Below are 20,315 nucleotides of genomic sequence, written 5' to 3'. Positions count from 1 at the left end.
GAAAGTTTCAACTGAAATTGATAGATTGGTATCCAAGCTTGTCTTGGAATGGTTCTGTACTGGTAACAATGGGGCAGGACAAAGCTGTCGTACGAGCCGTCTCTCTGGGACTAATATCCCTCTTCAATGGAGCTCCAAAACGTTTTAAAAGTAATCTGGCATCATTAGTAGAGCCTGTTCTCTTAATCGTAGTGCTCATTGTAGATGGAGACAGATTCATTGTCTTGCAGTTCATACTTTCTCTGGCACCTGCTCTGTGGCAGTTTACTGTACCACCAGTTTGCCTTTCTGAAAGACGAGATTCGGTTTGTCGATTGCCTTGATTTTGTAATAAGCTTATGTAAAATTTTTAATTTGGTCAATTAGTGAGACGTATGATGCTTTTAACGCATTTAGGCAATTATTAGGTTCTTTCGGATTTTTTAAAATAAATATAAGCAATGACTTTTTCGCATCGAGTGTAAAGCCTAAATTGTAGTCCGTTATTACTGTACTAATAAAGCTGTTGGTGGAATTATTTCAATAATAGTCTTTCAGCTGGTTGTCGGCTTAGGAGGTTTTACCGTCCGTGTAAACTGTGAGTTAGTCTGCCGTGGGATTGATTACAAGTGCCTCTCAGTATCTCAAGCTTTATGTCTGTATTTATGTGACGACCTACGTATATATATATAAAAGAATTAAAATGGATATCTATAGCAAAGTTGTTCATATAGGAATTTATGGTGAGATATGTATGTGCAGAACATGCTATAGTATCAGATCATAAATAATATTGTGAAATGCATCATATGACAACTTCTCAATCCGTGTCATTCAACATTGTTGACTGAATCGAACATTGGAGTACATTATATGCAGTACAAATGAACATGAGTAGGGCCACCAAATGGCTAACCTACGGTATATTCTGGTTCCTGAGCTGTGGTAGCCTATGACCTTTTGTCCCTGAAAGCGAGTTTCTGTCATGAACAGAGCCAAGATCATGTTCCTGGATCTGTGATGATGTGGCTCAAGTGTTATGTCTATGTCCACCACGACCTTGGTTCTCAGGAGTCAAAGAAACTAATTGATAATAATTAGTCATCAAGTTCAAGTCATCAAGTTTAGTCATGCTATTGCACTGAAGTGAACTAGACTAGATTCCCATCATAAACAAAGCCCAAAATAAATGTCATCTCAATTAAACCATGCTACCATCAGCAGATAGGCATGCATAATAATAGTATTAGCATGATGATAGCAAGGGTTAAATGCTCTAAAATGAGAGATGACAGATACTAAAGTAAATGTCAAGGGTATTGTAATGTGTTGTAACATAAATATACCTAAAAAGAATACAGGCTCAACAATAAAGAGCTATTCTTTACGCATGATTCAAAAACCATATATTGAAATACCGTTCTTGATCCATCAGATCAACAATTAAATGACCCAACAAAAATATATAAAGTAATGGAATCACTGGCAACTACTAAACTGCTGCCAGATAAGAGATATAAACCAAATAATATAAATAGAGACGTAGAATATACATTTTATTGCACATTATCCTAATTTCGAGTAAAGAAGGATTTTAGCAGTATTCTGCCTGCTTTTTTTAACCCTTTTTTACTGCAGGCCGTACCGGTTGATATTACTCAGGAAAATGAAACAACACACTTCCATATGGTTTGAACTAGGAATATTTTAAGAACAAAGCCACTGAAACATTTACTGAAACTAACAGTTTTGTATGAAAGAAAACCTACAACAGTGCATCGAAAATTAAGCAGCGCCGGTAGCTAAATTTTAGTGCTTGTCTATATATAAATTTTTTAGATTTTCAATATCATCTAAGGTTTCTTGGTTTAGTGGTATAATTCTCGCTTAGGGTGCGAGAGGTCCCGGGTTCGATTCCCGGAGAAGCCCTTTTTTGCTACTTTTCATTCTGAACGTGTATGTAGTTCTTACGTGCTTATGCAATCGCCTTGCATGTGCCAAATTCAATTGCTTTACCATTTTTTTTAAACGATGAGATGGTGAGATGCTCTATCAACTGAACGCAAGAGCAGGTAGCTCATGCTTTAATTCTAATTTGCTATGCAATGCTTTGCCTAGGTAACCTTTTGCAGTTCAGCACCAAAGATTGCGTAATGATTGCATGGATGATTTGAATTGTAATACCATCATCATGAAGGGCTTACTGTTAGCGAGATTTTTTCTTTCTACCGTCAAATATGAACAAAACAGGACTTGCACTAGATAGTTGTTGATTGAAATAATGTGCTTCTGTAATGGATTGTAAACCAAAAGGAGCTGCCCATGGTAAATGGAATGACATTTGATGCCTCAAAAATGCACTTGCAACGCGAGATCCCTACTATGCAAATACATCGTCATTTGTTACAGATCAGCATATACAGGGATTTAATTCGTATCTCAATGAAACAATGACTGTAAGAAGGGTTTGCTTCCAAGTAGACACAGCAAGTTGAACCCAGTTCTCAAGTGAAAAAATGGAAAAATGGAACGACAAATTACTTTTTCCGAAAACATGATTCAAGCCTTTTCTACCTTGGTTAAAAGAGCAGCGATTGAATAAACTCGATTGAACCATTTGACGGACCAAAACACCTCATGTCCCCCGCTTCATCCAATGTTTAATGCCTCACAACGCAACATTTCATGAAGAGAACACACACTGGGAATATTCACTTGTGAACAAACACCACATACCCAGATTAAATTTCAGTCTGTGCTACTGGTTTTTCGTATAATTTCTTGGTTTCCTGCCCTCTTTCACTTTGTCTCTTTCCTTAATTGTTCTTGCTTTTCTTCACTACTGTTTTTCATCTTTTGCACAAATAGAGAACCGAGAAGCAATGAAAGCAGCCACTCGTCGTAAGGTATCTTACGTAGTCAAGCTATGTAATGAAGAGCAAACACATTGTCTTGGAGTCAACTCGTTAGCCATTGATACATCCAATTGCAATGCCAAGACTGACACTGCCGAAGGAGGTGTCTTGTATTCAGCTGGAAGAGACGGCATTGTTGCAAGTTGGGATTTGCACATGGAATTTAAGAGAAATGCAGACGAGAAATGGAAATTAGATGGAGAAACAAAGGCAAGTACAGAGAGCAGGAATGTGTCTTGTTGCACGCACCACGCGATAATGTGTACTCATATGTAAACACTGGTAGGCTCTACCCAAAACGACATGTAAGGCATTTTCCCAAATGCATACGGACTGGGTAAACGATATCGTCTTGTGTGAACAAGGCACCTGTGGTAACGTACAATCAGAAGACTATTCGTCTCGACACACACACATATAGCGCTCATTCTAAACCATGCTTGCTGTAATAGTCGTCTCAGCTTCATCCGATAGAACAATCAAATTGTGGAAGCCATACAGTGATACACCTCGAGCAGCTCATACAATTGGATACCACACTGATTATGCTAAATGCTTGACCTATGCATCAAAACCTGGATGGGTTGCTAGCGGTGGTTTGGACAGACGCATCAATATTTGGGATATAGAGAAATCAGAAGCAGCGTTGACTATTGATGCTGGCCCTGCCAGTCATTTTACAGATGGATCCAGTGAAAGTACCAGTATGTATCCTTGGGGACATGTATCGTTTCAAATGCTGAGCATCTCCCTTAGGTATGCTTCACAACACATCGAGCAAATGCTCAATCTATGCCTTGGCTGTCAATCCTACTGGCAGCATTTTAGCTTCGGGTTCACCCGAGAAAGTAGTGAGGCTGTGGGACCCTAGATCTGGCAAGCGTATCAGCAAATTAACAGGCCACACCGACAATATCCGTGCCTTGTTAATCAGTGACGATGGCCAATATGTAATGTGTTGATGCAAGATTGGGATGTGTGTGCCAGTTCAACTGATATTTTGGATTAGATTTTGTCGGGCTCATCAGACTCTACCATCAAGCTTTGGTCTGTCAAAGCGCAACGCTGTTTGACCACTTATGAAACACATCCAGACTCTGTTTGGTCTCTCTACTCAAATCACCCAGAACTCAAAACATTCTATTCAGGCTCCAGAGATGGGTTAGTCAACAAAACAGAAATTACAGGACAGACTTTAGCGGAAGGAGATAGCGAATGCATAGGCTTATTCAGAGAAGACAGTGGCGTTTCAAAGGTAAGCATCCAGTGTGAATCAGTCTATGAGTATGTGTACTGATAGCTGTACTAGATTGCTGCACTTGAAGATGCCTACGTCTGGACGGCAACATCGAGCTCCAGCATCAATAGATGGGTAAGTGATGGTACATATTACAAGCATCACTGTCCCTCATTCTTTTCTCATCATAGTTGTCTGTGCCCTCGATTGAATCTCGTCAAGTATTGCCTCGCTCAGACTTCAACCCTGAAATCCCCAATTCAGCGCTCGTCAAATTGCCACCTGCCAAATCAGCCTACTCATCACAAGTAGCGGATGCATTTGTAGCCAGCGACCAAATCACTATGTATGCTGGCTCCGTTCTTTCCATCCCCATCAGTTATCAAGATGATGATTTGGATAATGAGGACTCATTGACACCGCTGAGAGCTGCACCTGATTATGTCATTCCTGGTAAACCTGGCATTACGTCGCACTTGATATTGCATAATAGACGCCATCTGTTGACAAAAGACACCAATGGAGAAATCGCCATGTGGGATTTGACAAAGGTAAAAAGTGTTTGATTGCACAATTTGAAATCAATGCCACTCACCACGATTCATCTGTAGTGCATACAAGTCAAGAATTTTGGCAAACGGGATTTGGAAGATGTTGCTTCGGAAGTGAACAGTTTAGAAAGCTTCCCAGCGTGGTGCTCCATTGACACCAAGATTGGCGTAAGTACATTGAAGTCACCCTGCAACGACTTGAACAACTGATTTGATCATGATAGGCTATCACTGTGCAATTGCATGAATTCAATTGCTTTGACTGCGAAATGTACGCCGATGAGGTTGAGTTACCTGACACTTACCAAGTGAGAGAAGACCAAAGATGTAAATACAAGTCTTGTATAGAGTGTGTTGAATGCAACTAACACTACTTTTTACCACAGTGAATCTGGGAAAATGGGTGATTGCCAACTTGTTTGAAAAATTCATTGAGCAAGAACTCAAAAACGAGAGTGAAGGCAATGTACGCTATGGAGACGATCAACCAGATAGACCCGAATCTGTAAAAAGTAGAACAGTTCAAACACCTGGCGAAGAGAAGTCCACACCTGAGCCAGCAGTGCCCAGTGTCCCTTCCACCAGTATACCAGCATCAGCACCACTAGCACCCAATGTGAGCATGGATGAGCCCAAATTCCCTCGTCTGGCTGTTACAACCAACGCTGCAGATCAATCCCCTTTTCTACCATCTTCACCACAGGCTGCTCAATTTGCTGGCCCATTCACTGCACCACCATCTTCCAACCCTCAATCAGATTATTTCTCGGGTGCGCATCACACACCTGTTCGCAGAGAGTCTTCTGTTCAGCTTCCACCACCTGCTGCTCTCCCTACATTGCCAACGTCACCTACAAGCGGCAACTTTATGAATAGACTCAAGAATCTGTCTGTCAAGGCTAAACTAAGTCGAGTTCCCACCAACGAGCTGCCTGGAAATGAATTGCTGGCTCCTACTGTATCTACTTCATCTATCAGTACTTCCACTACACCCACAGAAGAAACGACACAGCCTCAGCAACCTTCACCTCCGGCACAAAACGCTACTCTCAATGGTAGCAGCGGTGAACCCAAATCTACAGAGGAAAACAACAAATTAAAGGACATTGAAGAGAGTAAATCAGAATCTTACACACCACCTCATTTAGAGGATTTCCCACCATTGGAGATTCCCTCGTCGACTATGATCATAGTGGCAGAAGAAAGCGCAGAGGCTTCTACAGGCATAGATTTGTATCGTGGCACAGTTGGATCTGTTGGTGAGGACGCTGGAACCATCATTGACGTAGCTCCATCTTGGTTGCTGTCCTACCTCTTATATGTAAGTCGTTGTAACTTAATGTGTTGGTGGAAGAGGAAAAAGTGACTGATCTACTCATTTTGCTAGAACAAAACACCACCCAAAGAAACTGTCAAGCTGACATTTGTTTTGAAGCCGGCCACTGGATCCAATTTGGATGAACTTCCAGGAGGGTAAGTGAAGAGTAGTATGTATAACAGAATAGCCTGATTAACCAGATGGAATAGACCCAACAACCGACTGTTAGCGAATCGTGTATTAAGAGTGCGAAAGCTTATCCAGTATATTTCTGAAAAGCTGTCAGTCAAAGATGGCTCGCTTGAATTACTATGTGGCGACACTGTGCTTACGCCCACCATGACGCTCGCAGCTATAAAGCAGCATATACTAAAGACAAGTGGTGATATTCCACTTTGCTACCGCTTAAAGGAACCTGTTACAGTCAGCGAGTAAATAAAAGCTTTGCAGGCAGAGTTTTTTTTATGTATGCATACATGTCTATTGTCTCGTTTCTTTTTCTGCTGTATTTTACATTGAATGGCCGCTTGCTGTTTTTGATCTGCAAATGGGAAATGTTATAAAGCAGCCATCCCCTGTCAACTCGCTTAAAATTTTCTCTTTCTTTCTTGTCTTTCAACCTTTTTAAAATACATACACCATGGCTTCTCAATTGTTGCGTTCTTCCCTTCGTGCTATCGCTCGTCCCTCTATTGTCAAGAGCATTGTAGCCCCCTCCGTAGCTCCTCGTATGCCTACTGTCGCTTTCAACGTGACCCGTTCTTTCTCTGCCGCCGTCCCTCGTTGGAGCAATGGTGTTGGTAAGTGATCCTGTCGCGGTAGAGTGTAAGCATGATGGCTGATTTTGAGCGCCCTAGTTGATGCTGATCTCGTTCACAAGTTGGATGAAGAGCTTCAATACGAAAAGTCTAACGAAGAAGTGGGTCAGCCCGAGTTTGTCAAGGAGTTTTTGGAGGCCAATTCATTCAAGGTAAGTGGTGGCGAATAGAAGAAAACGGAGGACGGTATCAGTGAACTGACTCTACTGCGGTATACAGATTGAGGATAAGGCTGGCGTAGATGAGGTGACCCTTTCTCGCACCTTTGGCAATGAAAAGTAAGCATAACGAACATATTACTTGCTCATGATCAGGGTGATTTATACAGCATTTGGTATAGGATTCGTGTCTTGTTTTCCATTTCCGATATCAACAATGCAACTCCCGACGAATTCTTGCCTGAAGACGATATGGTTGATGCTGAGAATGAGGAGGATGCTGTTTCATTCCCTGTTCGTGCCTCTGTCACCATTGAAAAGGATGGTCAAGGTGCTGTTACTATTGATACAGTTGCCCAAGACGGCGAAATCGCTGTTGAAAGTGTCATGTACTACAAGGATGGCAAATTAGCCGATGAGCAATCTGCTGAAGCTGACTGGCAACGTCGTGGCCTCTACATTGGTCCTCAATTCGCTGAATTGGATGAAAGCCTTCAAACCCTCTTTGAGCGTTATCTTGAGGAACGTGGTATCAATGCCGCTTTAGCCAACTTTTTGCCTGATTATGTTGAATACAAGGAACAAAAGGAATACACTCAATGGCTTCAGAACATGAAGAACTTTGTTTCTGTTTAATTTTGCTCGTTATAGTTGGCGTCTATATCAACCTTTTGTACAATACTAATAAACACACATTCATACTGTAATTTGCACATAAGCATTGTTTATAAAGTGGTGTCTGCTGTCAAGTAGAGCTTGCATGAATGCAAATGGACAGCTTATCGAGAGCTCGTCCAGATGCATCAGCCCTGACTTTTTTTTTTTTTTTTACTTTACTGGTGCCTATGCTACAAGTACAGTATTTGCTAATACATACAGTACAATGCGAAAGACCAAGCACCACGATCCCAACTTTTCATCTGCTTCAGTCAATGTTGTTTCGTTAATCAAACTGACTTCCACGCTGGTCAGCTTCTTTGCGATCGACAATGGATACTCATTCACAATTAACAGAGCAATGCGATCCTAATTATCATCTTGTGTACTCCATAAAATGACAACAGGGTTGGCGTTTCTGCCCTGATCCAACACGTTGGGCTTCTTGATTGTCAGCAACAGCAATTTTTGTAGTTTGTGAACCTATTCAGGGATGCGTCTTACAACCAGACGGCTTATATGGCTTACAAGGAATAGCAATCCTATGGCAGACACAGCGACAGTACACCAAGCTGGTGTTTGAATCGTGTCCATGACTTAAAATGTGTTGACGGAAAAGTCTGACAAATTGCCATTACCCCATCGTACACGCATGGATGCCATACATACCATAAAATTAACTGTGTTTTGGTCACTGCAAGAAGAGTCGACTGTATTCAGAAGAGTGCCAATCTTGCTGTTGATGATATTCGCTGTATTAGCAACATGCGATGGAAAAGTGAACCTCAAGCTGTTTCTGAAATAGGCCACTATGCGTTCCTCATTGGCAAGATTGTTGTCCTTGACATTGAAAACCAAAATGAGGCGAATGCAATGATAAAGATGGTATGACGCTGGTCCTTTTTAGTAGGTATAGACTGTGCTTATGGCATAGTTCCCCTGGAAGCTGCGTCCTGCTGCTTGAGTGATGCCTGGTGCTGTTCCATTCATCACATCCTTGAGGTTCGTCAAATTACACAGCACGGTATCGTATGGTGAATTGACGAAATCATTGGCAAAATCTAATCTGCTGTCTATAGCGCAACCCAAGGAAATAGTAGCGTTTCTCTGGACAGTATACGTGTTATGGGCCGTCTTCTTGATACCCATGGTCATGTGTGTATTATTGTGATTAAATATGCTGATGCTAAACGATGATGAGGCTAGCACGCCTTGAGAGATTGTCGACAAGCGATACAATGAGTTGTTGACGTTTGGGAGGCTAGTAAATATGCCACTAGCCATTCGACGTTCGATGTATCATCGTAAATAGAAATGCACGCTGCAGTAGGAACTTTTACTGCTTGGAAAAAGTTGCCATGAATCTGTGGTAATTGCTAACAAGCTCATTGGACTTGATCTACATATTGGACAAATCCAGCTCAATGATGGTTGATACACAGGAAACGCCCTTAGATTTCGAACCTTCACAATCATCGGCATCACAGCCAACAGCAACAGCGACATCAACTGAGCCAGTGAAGCGTGGAAGAGATGCTATGGAGGACGATGATTATGATTTCTGATACGTCAAGACAACAAACACACATTATTGTAAATAGATCCCTTTATTATTATACTATGACACTATTTCTTTGGGAAGAATACAGCACCTCTGCAGTTACCAGGCTGGAGGACGTCAGTGATCATGTAATCACTACGACCCTTGACGTAGAAATTGAGCGAGACATCAATGAGAGCGCCACCACTGCAGTCAAGTTTTACGTTAGCACCGTATACCTTTTTAATCGCATCACGAATGGTTTCGACATTGTGTGTACTTCCGGGAGAAACACCGTTCAAACTGGACACAAGTATGGATGGGTTTAGCGATACAGACCAGTTGTGGGAGGAATTTGCTAAGGGAACTTACTTGAGTGCACCGAAAATATCAAATTTGTCACGTAAATCAAGTGTTTGCTGTACAAACAATCAATATAGGGACACCATGGTGGAATTCAGGGTTAAAATTACCTGAAAGTATTCAATGACATTTTGATACTGTTGATATGAACCATAGCAAGTTGGATGCAAGGTAGAGACACACGTACCGTGCTTTGACCATTCATGTGACCAGAACCTGTTTTCATAAAGGTTAATGAAGCTAGGAAAATTTTCTTTTGTCTAAATGTGGGACACGTACTGGTTGTTGTTTCCCTTGTTACTAGGCCAGAAGGTGGACATTCTATTGTAGACAGTTTCGTTCATGTTTTGGACAATAGTGGCGGCTTGGTTGGAGTTTCTGCTTTTGTCGTAACCATGATCAGGAACATTATGACTATCACTATAATGACCGAGGCGAGGATGTTTGTCGATTCAGAAAGTGAATCACAGCTTACCATGTGTCCGAAAATAAACCTGTTATCTGAGACATGAGTGAAATGTATATATCGCAAGCATTATACTACAATGAGGACTTACCACGGATGGTGAATTCATCAGCAGGACCCCAGCCAGGGCTCCATTGGAGAGCAAAAACCCTCAAACCGTACTTTGGAGAACAACAAGCATCAACAGCACCAGACCAATGGCAAGAAACAACAGATGCATTGAAGTAATTGGGTGCGTCCAAAGCATCCAATTGATTAGCAGTGATTTGGGCACTGCTGAGTCCTAGCAGTACAAGCAAAGGTAGCATAAATTTCATGATGAATAAGATAGAGAAGACGGAATACGACCGATAACGTTCCAAGTATTTATATTTTTGATGCTTCATGAAATTTGGAATGAAGAGTTTTTTAAACCAAACGTGATATATACATCATGCACTGCCAATCCATTTTTTTCCCCTGCAAAATAGAGAAACATGACATGTTTGGTAGTTTGTTGACAATTTGGTTAAAAGCTTTCAGTTTTGTACATTAAATCGATTGCCATTGTATGTAACTTGTTGAGCGAAAGATAACCGGCAATAGCCAGCTAGTTACATGTGGAAATCATACTCCACTGCGATTGACCCGTTTAGCTCAGGTTGGTTGAATCGAGATGCATATTCAACCGATCAGCGAGTACAGCATAAATTTAATGCTGTTTGTAAGACATCCCCACATGCAGCTTCTCATTGTGAGTGGGCTATGTTCATCTTCAAAGGCAAATGCCAGAATCGCTGTGTTGATTAGTGAACTTTCAGGCAATGCCACTCAGATTACTAAATGCTCTGTTCAAAAAGCAAAATTCTGTGGCTACTTGTTGGTTGTTATACTTGTAGCGTTTGCTTCAAGTAAGGTACGAAATTATCGAAAAAAGGTAAGGTAGATGGCCACTTGTATGCAATTACTGCGGATGTAGGATTGAGTAGTACAGTCGTCGTATCATTCTAAATCGATGCTGATGTGCTAACTTGGTCAGGATGGTAGCAATAAACATGAGCGCTATTGTGACACAGGCAAACAAGACAACAGTGGCTTTCTGAAAAGCGATGTGATTGAATCTCTTGTAATTCATCGCCAAATCAAGTAGGGTTTGCAGGAACATGAGCTCATAGTCCAAATCTCGTTTTCTAAAGGCAAAGGCAATGACAATTTAGCTCATTCCCTATGCACCTAGTAGAGCCAAGATTTAGAAGGTCAAAATCGCCAGTACAGCAGGGATCATGTCCAAAGTTGTTGTTCAACAACAGAGAAGAAAATTACTGAAGTGGACTAGACTAGATTCCCGTCATAAAATCATCCAAAATAATTGTCATCTCAATCAAGCCATGCTACCATCAACAGGTAAGCATATGGAACAGTAGTAATAGCATGGCAATATCAAGGGCAAAATACTCTAGAAATAAGAGATGACAGATACTTGAGTATATGCAAAGGGTATTGCAATGTGTTGTAACATAAATATACGTAAACAAGATAATGCTCAACAACAAAAACCTATTGTTTACGAGATAATTACAAATCATATATTGAAGCACCATTTTTGTTCCATCAGATCAACAACTGGATAGCGCCAATATACGAAACAATGGAATCTTTGGCAGTTACTAAATTGTTGCCAGATAAGAGATATAAACCAAATAATACTATGAATAGAGACATAGAATATACATTTATTGAACATTATCCTAATTTTGAATATAGAAGGATTTTAACAGTATCTCATCTGCTTTCTTCACCCCCCCTTTTTTTTACTGCAATCACTCTTGAGAACATCACAAAACTTATCCAGTCATTGGAGCATTCGCCACATTGAACACAAAGTAACTCGATTGTATACCATTGTTTGCAATACTGTTCTGTTCAGACGCACACGTTTGTATATAGATGGCGGTCTTATATTACGCAATCTATATGGCTAATGTTTGACGGATTTGATCATCAGTTTCTCTCATTGTAAGAGAAGCAGGAGAAACCGTTTTGTTTTGATTTTAAGAGGAAGTGTCCACCATAAGGTATAACCTACTTCATAATCACAGTATTAGGTAGGCCACAATTGCTATGTCTGCTGCAAATGATATAGTAACAATTGTGATGTGTCTTGTTATCTGTTGTCCATAGTACTACTATACGAACAGAACGTTTTCATATCAACTGCAGTGAAATGACGCCCATTCAAGCGCCATATTGTGTCTTATTCTAGAAGCCAAATCAAATAAATTGTCTTTTACCATAATAAGAGTCTGATACTACTACAATAAAGCAAAGATTATGCAAGAATTATTATTATAACATAATAAATGTTCAGTCCCTAGACACTTTTACAACCGTAATGTGGAAACTGAGTTGTCAGGCATGGCTCATATATGACTAGTGATTTTATATTATATTACTATTAATCAACAATCAAGTTTCATTGAACATTTTAGCTATTATTAATTTTGCAACATTAGCCAAAGGCCCGAGGCAACGCGAGCCACCTGGACGTAGGTTAGCTTCCTGACCTCCGCTTCGCTTTGGTGGAAACCAACCGAAGAGTTGAAATACTCATTGCAACGTAACAAGTTTATGGTCCTCACTAGACAATTTTAAAGCCTCAAAAAGGAAAGAAGTTGATTTGACAAGTATTTTGATAGACTGGCATTATTAACTATAAAATGCAAGGAAAATGGCATGGCTAACGATACTGCTATATGATTTACCACCTACTTTCCATACGCTTCAAAAGCATCTATTACTATAGTATCGCCTTCATGAAAGGGCATTGAGTTTGCCAGCCGGCCGCACCAGCCAAAATTAATTTCAACTCAGACTCTTGATCTACTCCAGATTGGCCAAATCTTACTAATCTTCGACTCGATTGAACTATTTTAGCAGATTCGACTATATAAATCGAGATGATCATACGATGCTTTTTAATACATTCTTGGAGTACTTTTCAAGGCACATCTAATGGTACCATGTAATATGAATGTTTCGAATAAACTTATTGAGCAATTTATAGAAATATGAAAAGAGGTTTATGGCCAAAAAGTCAAAGTTTTACATATCATGGCCCCACAAAGATGATTTCAAAGGTTACGTTAGATTGATAGAAACAGTTTGATGTAATACATATCATAGTAAAAGTCTTCATTATCAAGGTCAAAAACGCGATCGTTTGATTTCTGATGAAAACCATGAGGGGTACCTCATGCTTGTTGGTCGATTTTTGGCCATGTTTTTTTTATCCCCAAAAGGTTGAGCAAAGGCGTCAGAAAATAACAGCCAGTTGAGAGCAATCGTTTGGTGCTATTCTGGCCACCTAAAACGGTCTTGAGCGCAAGAAAACGCAACTCAAATGCACTCAGATTTTGCTGTATCAGGGACACTAATGACTAAAAAGGGGATATTCCATTATGCTGCTTGCCCGTGTGTGAAGTGGCTACATGTATATGAATGTATAGTATCACACAAGAATCAGATCCACAGATAATATGAAGGGTTCTCATGTGTAAATGGAGGGTCAAAATGAAAGTAGCAGTATTTTAATAAGATACTCAAGGGCAATCGGTAGCGCGAGCTGCCGCTGCGCTGGTTGGTTCTCACCGAAGCAAAACGAAAATAGAAAGCCATCGAGAGCATGAACATTTGAAATAATAAAGATTTATAGCTAGAACTTACTGGCTTCGCTGTCAGCAGTTATCAAGCGCTCGCAGCTGTAATTATATTAAATGTTTTTAACAAGGTCTCACACCAAGATGAATTTGTAATAATAAAGTCGATGATTACAATCTGTTGTCCACTGTATCTAAAACGGAAGCAAAGAGCTTTTTTTATTACAGGGCATCTAACTAGCTTAAATATGATAGATCTCTAGTCAACGACTACTACGTTGAGATGGTATATAAATAGCAGACCACTGGAGCCTTATTAATTGTTGGTAGTATAGCTTGTTGAGAGACCTATTGTAGTTCCTGAGGCATCCATGCACACACAGTTGACTGGACTTGTAAACATAGCGAACTTTGTATGAGTTATTATTTGCATATTAGATTGCGTAAACTTCAGATTTTCTTTTAAATAAAACGAAATTATTCCATGACTTATTTCCCTGTCATAATTGCCCATCATCCTCAATACCGGCAGAAAGCACCAACAGTAACAGCAAGTTCCGCTACTTCAAGATCTCCGTTATTGTGGGATTTATATAGCTTACATCAAGATGTCAATGGTATATTTCCCTGCACCTTTTCAATTTCAGCCATGGAAATGATCGTGTAAACCCATTAATTTTGTTCCTTTTCTTTTGTCTCTATCAACCGAATACTTAAAAATAAACATGCTTCGCTCATTACAAACAGTGAAACCTCGTGTCAATTCAAAGATTCGCTTCATTGCTAGCACACCAGCCTATTTCCATAGCTCTGCCTTTGTTAGCGCAGGCAGAAAAGTAGTTGCCACCAGAAAATTGTTACCAGCTAGTCAAGAGAGACTCGAGCAACAAGGCTTCGAATTGATTCAATGGCCCAAGGATTCATCGATGCCTCGTGAGACCCTTTTGAAGGATATCAAAGGAGCCGAGGGATTGATTTGCATGCTCTCTGATAAAATTGACAAGCAAGTGTTTGATGCAGCTGGTAAGTTGGGATATAGACGTTTGAAAACCTTCATTGTCTCAGTGTAACGATGACAACAATGATAGGCCCTGGATTGAAGGTTGTCTCTACTATGAGCGTGGGTTATGATCACATCGATTTGAAGACAGCCAAAGAGAACAATGTCAAAATTGGCTACACGCCTGATGTATTGACGGATGCTACAGCAGACCTCACTGTCTTATTGACATTAGCTGCTGCTAGAAAGATGAAGTCAGGTGTTCGAGCTGCTGAGACAGGAGAGGTACGATGATGGATACGAAATATCTTAAAGTTTTCTTAAACCTACTTTTTGTGCATTGACAGTGGAGAGAATGGAGACCCAATTGGTTGTGCGGATATCAATTCAAGGGCAAGACGTTGGGTGTTGTAGGTATTGGCCGCATCGGTCAAGCTGTGGCATCAAGATTGAAGGCATTTGGCATTGATCGTGTTGTTTACTGGGGAAGAAGTGAGAAGCCAGAGCTGAAAGAGTCGTTGAATGCTGACTTTGTAACATTCGACGAGCTTACTGCTTCATCTGATTTCATTGTTGCTTGTTGCGCATTAACACCTGAAACCAAGGAAGTTTTCAACTATAAGGCATTCAAGAACATGAAGAAGAATGCAGTAAGAGATCAAAGTATTATTTGGCGCATGGCAGTGCGCTGACTTGTTTTTTTTCCATAGATCTTTGTCAATACGGCACGAGGTGGTGTAGTAGATCAAGATGGTCTTGTCAAGGCGTTACAAGAGAATTTGATCGCTGGTGCTGGGCTGGATGTGACCACACCAGAGCCATTGCCTACAAACCACCCACTTTTCAAGCTGGATAACTGTGTTATTCTCCCTCACATTGGCAGTGCAACCATTGAGGCTCGTGAGACTATGGGTGATATGTGTGTGGATAACGTGTTGGCAGCATTGGAGAACAAGGAAATTCCATTTGGTTTGAAATATTAGACTGTATTGAACGATACATAGTAGACAGCACATAATAAATGGTATCCCATGATTTTAAATTATCATCATCTAAATTGATGTAATACAACTGCCAAAGAAACGACGAATCATTTCTCGACCGTAAGGGATGTAACTTGCACTATAGATTCGAGGGTGAATATTCGCTATCAACATTTACATCTCGCATAAGCACTTACGAATACCACACTAATGCAGCGAATTGGATAATAACAAAGATCAATGAAAGGAAAAACTTTTGCAACTACCGAATGGATTCAGTAACTTTTGCCATGTCCCGTCATATAACCCTTTCACTTACGGTAACGGATATAATAATGGTAAGGACCAGCATTGCAAGGTATATGACAGTTGCCCAGAAACGAACTATCACAAATGTCAACATCCCACCCACATTAAACCCCAATTATATTGCTTACCAGGTGCAAACATTGTCTTGAATTGCTTCTTGAGACCAATAATAAAAGTCAAACTGATAATTCAAAAAAGATGAGTGATTTCAGGTACCAAATTTGAGTCAGTTTTATATCATACCTGAGTAAAGAAATGATGTTGCCGATACTATAGAGAATGGCAAATGCTGTAATGTTGGTGATCAAGGTGATGGTTGACTAGTTTACTCTTTATTAGCACTGTGCTGTCGAAAACAACTCCTTTCCAATATAAACCACTTACCACAATAGAAAGAAGCGTGCCTGCTACAAACCTACATTGAGTTCAGCAAGTCAGTCGTCTACTAGATTGTAAAAATCAAATAGAGATACTTACGCTATACCGAATGCATAGAGACGCTGAGTCTTTGTAAGGCCGAAGTATTGCCAGTTACCTATTGCAGCATTACTGATCTGTCATCCAAATAAAAATATACTCGGGACTTACCATCATCCATGGTGCCTTGATCATCGTATTGTGTTGAAAAAAAGCCAAATGCCATCTTTGCTGTAAATTCGGTAACAAAAGAGAAAGAAAGAGGTGTTTGTACCTGGTACAAAATTTGATGGGAAAACGGATTTAGCCTCTGGCAGAAGAGAACGACCGTGCTTCGGGGTGAGAAAACAAACATTGCACATTAGATGCTGAGAGAGGTACGACATCAACATTCAACAATAACACTTGAACAAGAAGGACCCTGTCGGAGGTATCAGTAAATCAAAGGTTGCATCTTCTGTAGTGCTAGATCAGATATGCTTTCCAGAGATCGATGGTCATGATGAGAAGATGTTCACACTGGTTTAAAAAACACGACATTTCTCCAAGCTTGGTATGACCTGATGAGCCACACATACACTCGCAATCAGCCTCTACTTGAACCAATAAGTTGCGCTATCAGCAGCCATGTTAATGTGCATGTATGGAATGATGATGCAAACACATGCAAACAACTTGCTTTAATAAGCAGCACAGATGTCTGCAAATTGAACCATGATTTCAATCGACATGGAAAAGGTGACACCAGGATCATTACAACTGAGCGTTAATTTCACAGACCAATTTCAGCAAATTAGCCAAAAAAGAGGGGCAGACAAATCCACAGATAATTAAATAAGTTTAAATATAGGAGACAGAGGGGGGGGGGGGGGGGGAGGCAGCCCTTCTTCTTCTTCTTCTTTTTCTTGCTTCATACAATCACTTGCAACATGACCTTTTCAAAGATGGAAGCAGCGATGGAAGATGCGTTTGTAGAATGGGTAAATAGAGACTCTTTTTTTTTAACATTATCAACAAACATGTCTCAATCAAAAGATACGCTAGATAAATACGTTTGATGTAAAATCTTACTCTATCGATACTGTGGTTGAATTGGCAGACGGTGTAGTGCTCTCTGAGATTCTCACTGACATGTAAACTAGTAAAAAAACATACTTGCAACGATGCTCTTCAAACCACTCACATTATTTGCTCTCTCATAAAACCACAGCGATCCAAAATGGTTCAAACAAATCAAACAAACAGAGACAGCCAGTAACTGGGTGGTTCGATTCAACAATCAAAAGAAATTACACAAACTGATCACTCGATACTTTGAGGATATTGTAGGGCAGGACCCTGAACTTCTTCCTGCAGTGAATTTAACTGCTATTGCCAAAGATGCCGATTTACATGAACTGCTACTCATGTGCCAGCTCGTTATTGCCATCGCCGTTCAATCAGATAACAATAAGGTCTACATTGAAATGATACAAAGCCTATCGCAAAAGAGTCAGCACGCGCTGATGGTGTCTATCGAGGAAGTGATGAACCATTTCAATACAGAGCCCGATTATGCATCCAATAATCATCGATTGTCTTACTTATCCGGCAACTCTGGTGGCTCAGGAACAAAGAACTTTCAATTAGATGATATGCCGTACAGATACCAACTGGAATTCGAAAAGGTGCTGTTGGAAAAGAAGCAGTTTGAGACATCACATAGTCAGTTGTTGGGCGAATACGATGAACTGAGGGAGAGATTCGTAAGTAGCATCATGTCTGTATCTGACGGGATGACTCTAATGTCCATGTAGGAGGATCTGCTAAGCGAAAAGGAAGATTTAAAGACACGATTGCAAGACATGGACGAAGCAATTACACAAGCCAACAATACGGGCAAAGCAGATTATGTGATGAGAACTGAAATTGAGCATCTCAAGCAAGATTTGTAAAATAGAGTTTATATTTGGGTCGTCTCCTTGAAATCAACTTACATGATGTTTAATCTTTTGTAGGGAGCGTAGTGAGGATCGACGTCAGGAAACAGAGATGATGATGGAGAATCACTTGGAAACGATCAACGAGCTCAAAAAGAAAGTGGAGGAACTCACCGCTCAAGCTGAAGAGGCGTCGTCACTGCGGTATCAGCTAGAGGAGTACAAACATGCCATTGAAAAGATGCAAAAGATGGAAATCTCGCTGGAAAAGTACAAGCGAAAAGCAGAAGATACATCCGACTTGAAGAGACAGATCAAGGCTCTGGAAGATCAGAACTCTAGTTTGCTAGAGCGAAGTCATCAAGTGGAAGACGAGTATCGAAAAGTGCTAGCATTCAAGACATTGATGGATTCGTACAAGGAGCAAGTGCAACAGCTTGAGTTTGGAAACAGAGAGATTTTAAGAGAAAAGACGCAGCTGGAAGAGGAAATGAAGAATATGGCAGATACGTGCGCCTACCTGGAGAGTGATCGTGATCGCAATGCGGAGCAAGTACAGCTATTAGAAGAGCACATTAAAGAGCTGGAGTTTGGTGGTGGACAGACCCTGGATAAAGTCGTGAGTCATAGAGCAAGTGTTGTCATTGACGACGAAGGCTTGCAGGGAGATCAGAGTACCATGGAAGAGAACATGAAAAAGGCCAATGTGACAGAACTGTAAGTGGAAAGAGCTTTTTTTTTTTTTTTTTTTTTTTTTTTTTTTTTTTTTTTAGTTGCAAGGCTATTTGATATTGACGCTGTATAGACGCTTGACAATTGGACGACTGCAGCGACAGATCAAGGAATTAGAGGTGAAAGCACCCATTGCAAACAGTCTGGCAGAAGAGACAGAGAAATCAAAGGTTGGCACAGCAGAACTACAGCAGGTAAATAGACTGGAATTTACCATAGCAACAGCTATCACTGACATGGTCGACAGAATTATGAGTCAATTGTTGTTGAGCGAGACAGATTACGGGATGAGCTGGCGCAAATTCGAAATGGCATCCCTGATTCACTGCTCAACCAGACACAAACCATCATGGCATTCCGCTCCCGCATTCTGGATCTTGAGAAGGAATCCAGCAACTTGAAGGAGAATACAATTCATCTTGAAACCATTGTGCTGGATGGCAACCGCAGTGTAGTCAAAGACAAGACGGCTTTACAGAGCTTTGAAAAGGAGCATGCCAAAATTCAAGATAGAGTCAATCGACTTGAAGATATCACAAAGATGCAACTGCATGATATCAATCGCATGTTGGTTGAAGCCAACTACTTGAATGGCATCAATAACAATGGTAATGAGGAAAGACCTGGTTTAAGCGAGTAAGTTGCAGGGTTCATTATAAATATTACGCAGTATGTCTAAACATTTGCCTAGTGGCGACTTGGAGGTGATCAAAGAGCAGAATGCAAGCTTGCAAATTCATGTTTTGCATTTGCAAGAGGAGATCAACGAAACGCAAGGCAAAATTCGAAAAGTTCGCGATGTAAGCTAGTCGACAGTGTAGCTGTAGATGGTCCTCGTGTTCTCACTCATCTTGTTTCATTAGATGATCAAACTCTACAGTCAACTGCTGCAAGAAATGACGGCAAGATTTTCCAATGTTCGCAAATCGGACGAAGGCTTAATTGGCAGAACACCTAGAACAAAGGAAGAAGAACAAGACTTATTGAAGGTAAAGTGATAAACCGCTAGCTGCACACTTGCTTCAATACTGATTTTGTGCAATAGAAACAAATTCAAGATGTACGCCAACAATCAAAGATTGAGCAACAACTGATCATTTCAGCTTGGTACGATCTTGTGAGAAGAAGCGATCGAGATGCATCCAGCCTTGGTTTCCGTTCTTCGCCTTCATCTTGGCTAGGCAAACAGAGAAAGGCATTGGATGTGAATTTAAGGCAAAGATTATGCTAAAATGATAATAATCACTGCTTTTTGATACCTCTTTTATATATTTATATATATATATATATACATTAAACAACCATGATAATATGTACT

The 20,315-nt window shown here is 40.5% G+C and overlaps 7 protein-coding genes and 1 non-coding gene across 8 annotated transcripts; 5 read left to right on the top strand and 3 right to left on the bottom strand.

The window, feature by feature from the left end:
- Positions 1-1,836: 1,836 nt before the first annotated feature.
- On the top strand, positions 1,837-1,908 carry ATC70_001675. Its single transcript has one exon. It is a non-coding gene; the product is annotated as a tRNA-Pro (tRNA).
- Positions 1,909-2,861: 953 nt separating this feature from the next.
- Positions 2,862-6,435, top strand: ATC70_001674 (uncharacterized protein; the record flags this gene model as incomplete). The annotated part of the gene is made up of 12 exons (XM_064821068.1): positions 2,862-3,104; positions 3,181-3,268; positions 3,347-3,598; positions 3,651-3,844; positions 3,904-4,149; positions 4,204-4,266; positions 4,323-4,682; positions 4,743-4,850; positions 4,907-5,009; positions 5,069-6,003; positions 6,070-6,155; positions 6,210-6,435. 12 exons carry the CDS (start codon positions 2,862-2,864, stop codon positions 6,433-6,435), a joined length of 2,904 nt encoding a protein of 967 aa, XP_064684988.1.
- Positions 6,436-6,640: 205 nt separating this feature from the next.
- Positions 6,641-7,612, top strand: ATC70_001673 (uncharacterized protein; the record flags this gene model as incomplete). Its single annotated transcript, XM_064821067.1, has 4 exons — positions 6,641-6,800; positions 6,858-6,970; positions 7,038-7,096; positions 7,159-7,612. 4 exons carry the CDS (start codon positions 6,641-6,643, stop codon positions 7,610-7,612), a joined length of 786 nt encoding a protein of 261 aa, XP_064684987.1.
- Positions 7,613-8,536: 924 nt separating this feature from the next.
- ATC70_001672 (uncharacterized protein) lies at positions 8,537-8,917 on the bottom strand (the record flags this gene model as incomplete). The annotated part of the gene is made up of 1 exon (XM_064821066.1): positions 8,537-8,917. The coding sequence occupies one exon, from the start codon at positions 8,915-8,917 to the stop codon at positions 8,537-8,539; it is 381 nt and encodes a 126-aa protein (XP_064684986.1).
- A 342-nt stretch (positions 8,918-9,259) lies between these two features.
- ATC70_001671 (uncharacterized protein) lies at positions 9,260-10,319 on the bottom strand (the record flags this gene model as incomplete). The annotated part of the gene is made up of 6 exons (XM_064821065.1): positions 9,260-9,476; positions 9,546-9,592; positions 9,647-9,752; positions 9,816-9,956; positions 10,012-10,030; positions 10,094-10,319. 6 exons carry the CDS (start codon positions 10,317-10,319, stop codon positions 9,260-9,262), a joined length of 756 nt encoding a protein of 251 aa, XP_064684985.1.
- A 4,043-nt stretch (positions 10,320-14,362) lies between these two features.
- On the top strand, positions 14,363-15,620 carry ARC15 (arp2/3 complex subunit; the record flags this gene model as incomplete). Its single annotated transcript, XM_064821064.1, has 4 exons — positions 14,363-14,660; positions 14,726-14,922; positions 14,985-15,287; positions 15,348-15,620. The coding sequence occupies 4 exons, from the start codon at positions 14,363-14,365 to the stop codon at positions 15,618-15,620; spliced, it is 1,071 nt and encodes a 356-aa protein (XP_064684984.1).
- Positions 15,621-15,689: 69 nt separating this feature from the next.
- ATC70_001669 (uncharacterized protein) lies at positions 15,690-16,572 on the bottom strand (the record flags this gene model as incomplete). The annotated part of the gene is made up of 8 exons (XM_064821063.1): positions 15,690-15,759; positions 15,818-15,882; positions 15,940-16,004; positions 16,058-16,110; positions 16,173-16,249; positions 16,314-16,344; positions 16,407-16,464; positions 16,518-16,572. The coding sequence occupies 8 exons, from the start codon at positions 16,570-16,572 to the stop codon at positions 15,690-15,692; spliced, it is 474 nt and encodes a 157-aa protein (XP_064684983.1).
- Positions 16,573-17,275: 703 nt separating this feature from the next.
- On the top strand, positions 17,276-20,228 carry DUSP19 (dual specificity phosphatase 19; the record flags this gene model as incomplete). The annotated part of the gene is made up of 10 exons (XM_064821062.1): positions 17,276-17,326; positions 17,391-17,479; positions 17,557-18,091; positions 18,143-18,276; positions 18,344-18,982; positions 19,071-19,191; positions 19,245-19,633; positions 19,689-19,797; positions 19,861-19,986; positions 20,043-20,228. 10 exons carry the CDS (start codon positions 17,276-17,278, stop codon positions 20,226-20,228), a joined length of 2,379 nt encoding a protein of 792 aa, XP_064684982.1.
- Between the last annotated feature and the right edge of the window lie 87 nt (positions 20,229-20,315).

Source organism: Mucor velutinosus (genome assembly GCF_035048745.1).
Source record: "Mucor velutinosus strain NIH1002 chromosome Unknown tig00000041, whole genome shotgun sequence".
Classification (NCBI taxonomy): Eukaryota; Fungi; Mucoromycota; class Mucoromycetes; order Mucorales; family Mucoraceae; genus Mucor; species Mucor velutinosus.
Note: the sequence above shows the minus strand (reverse complement) of the source record. Positions and strands in the feature narration are given on the sequence as shown.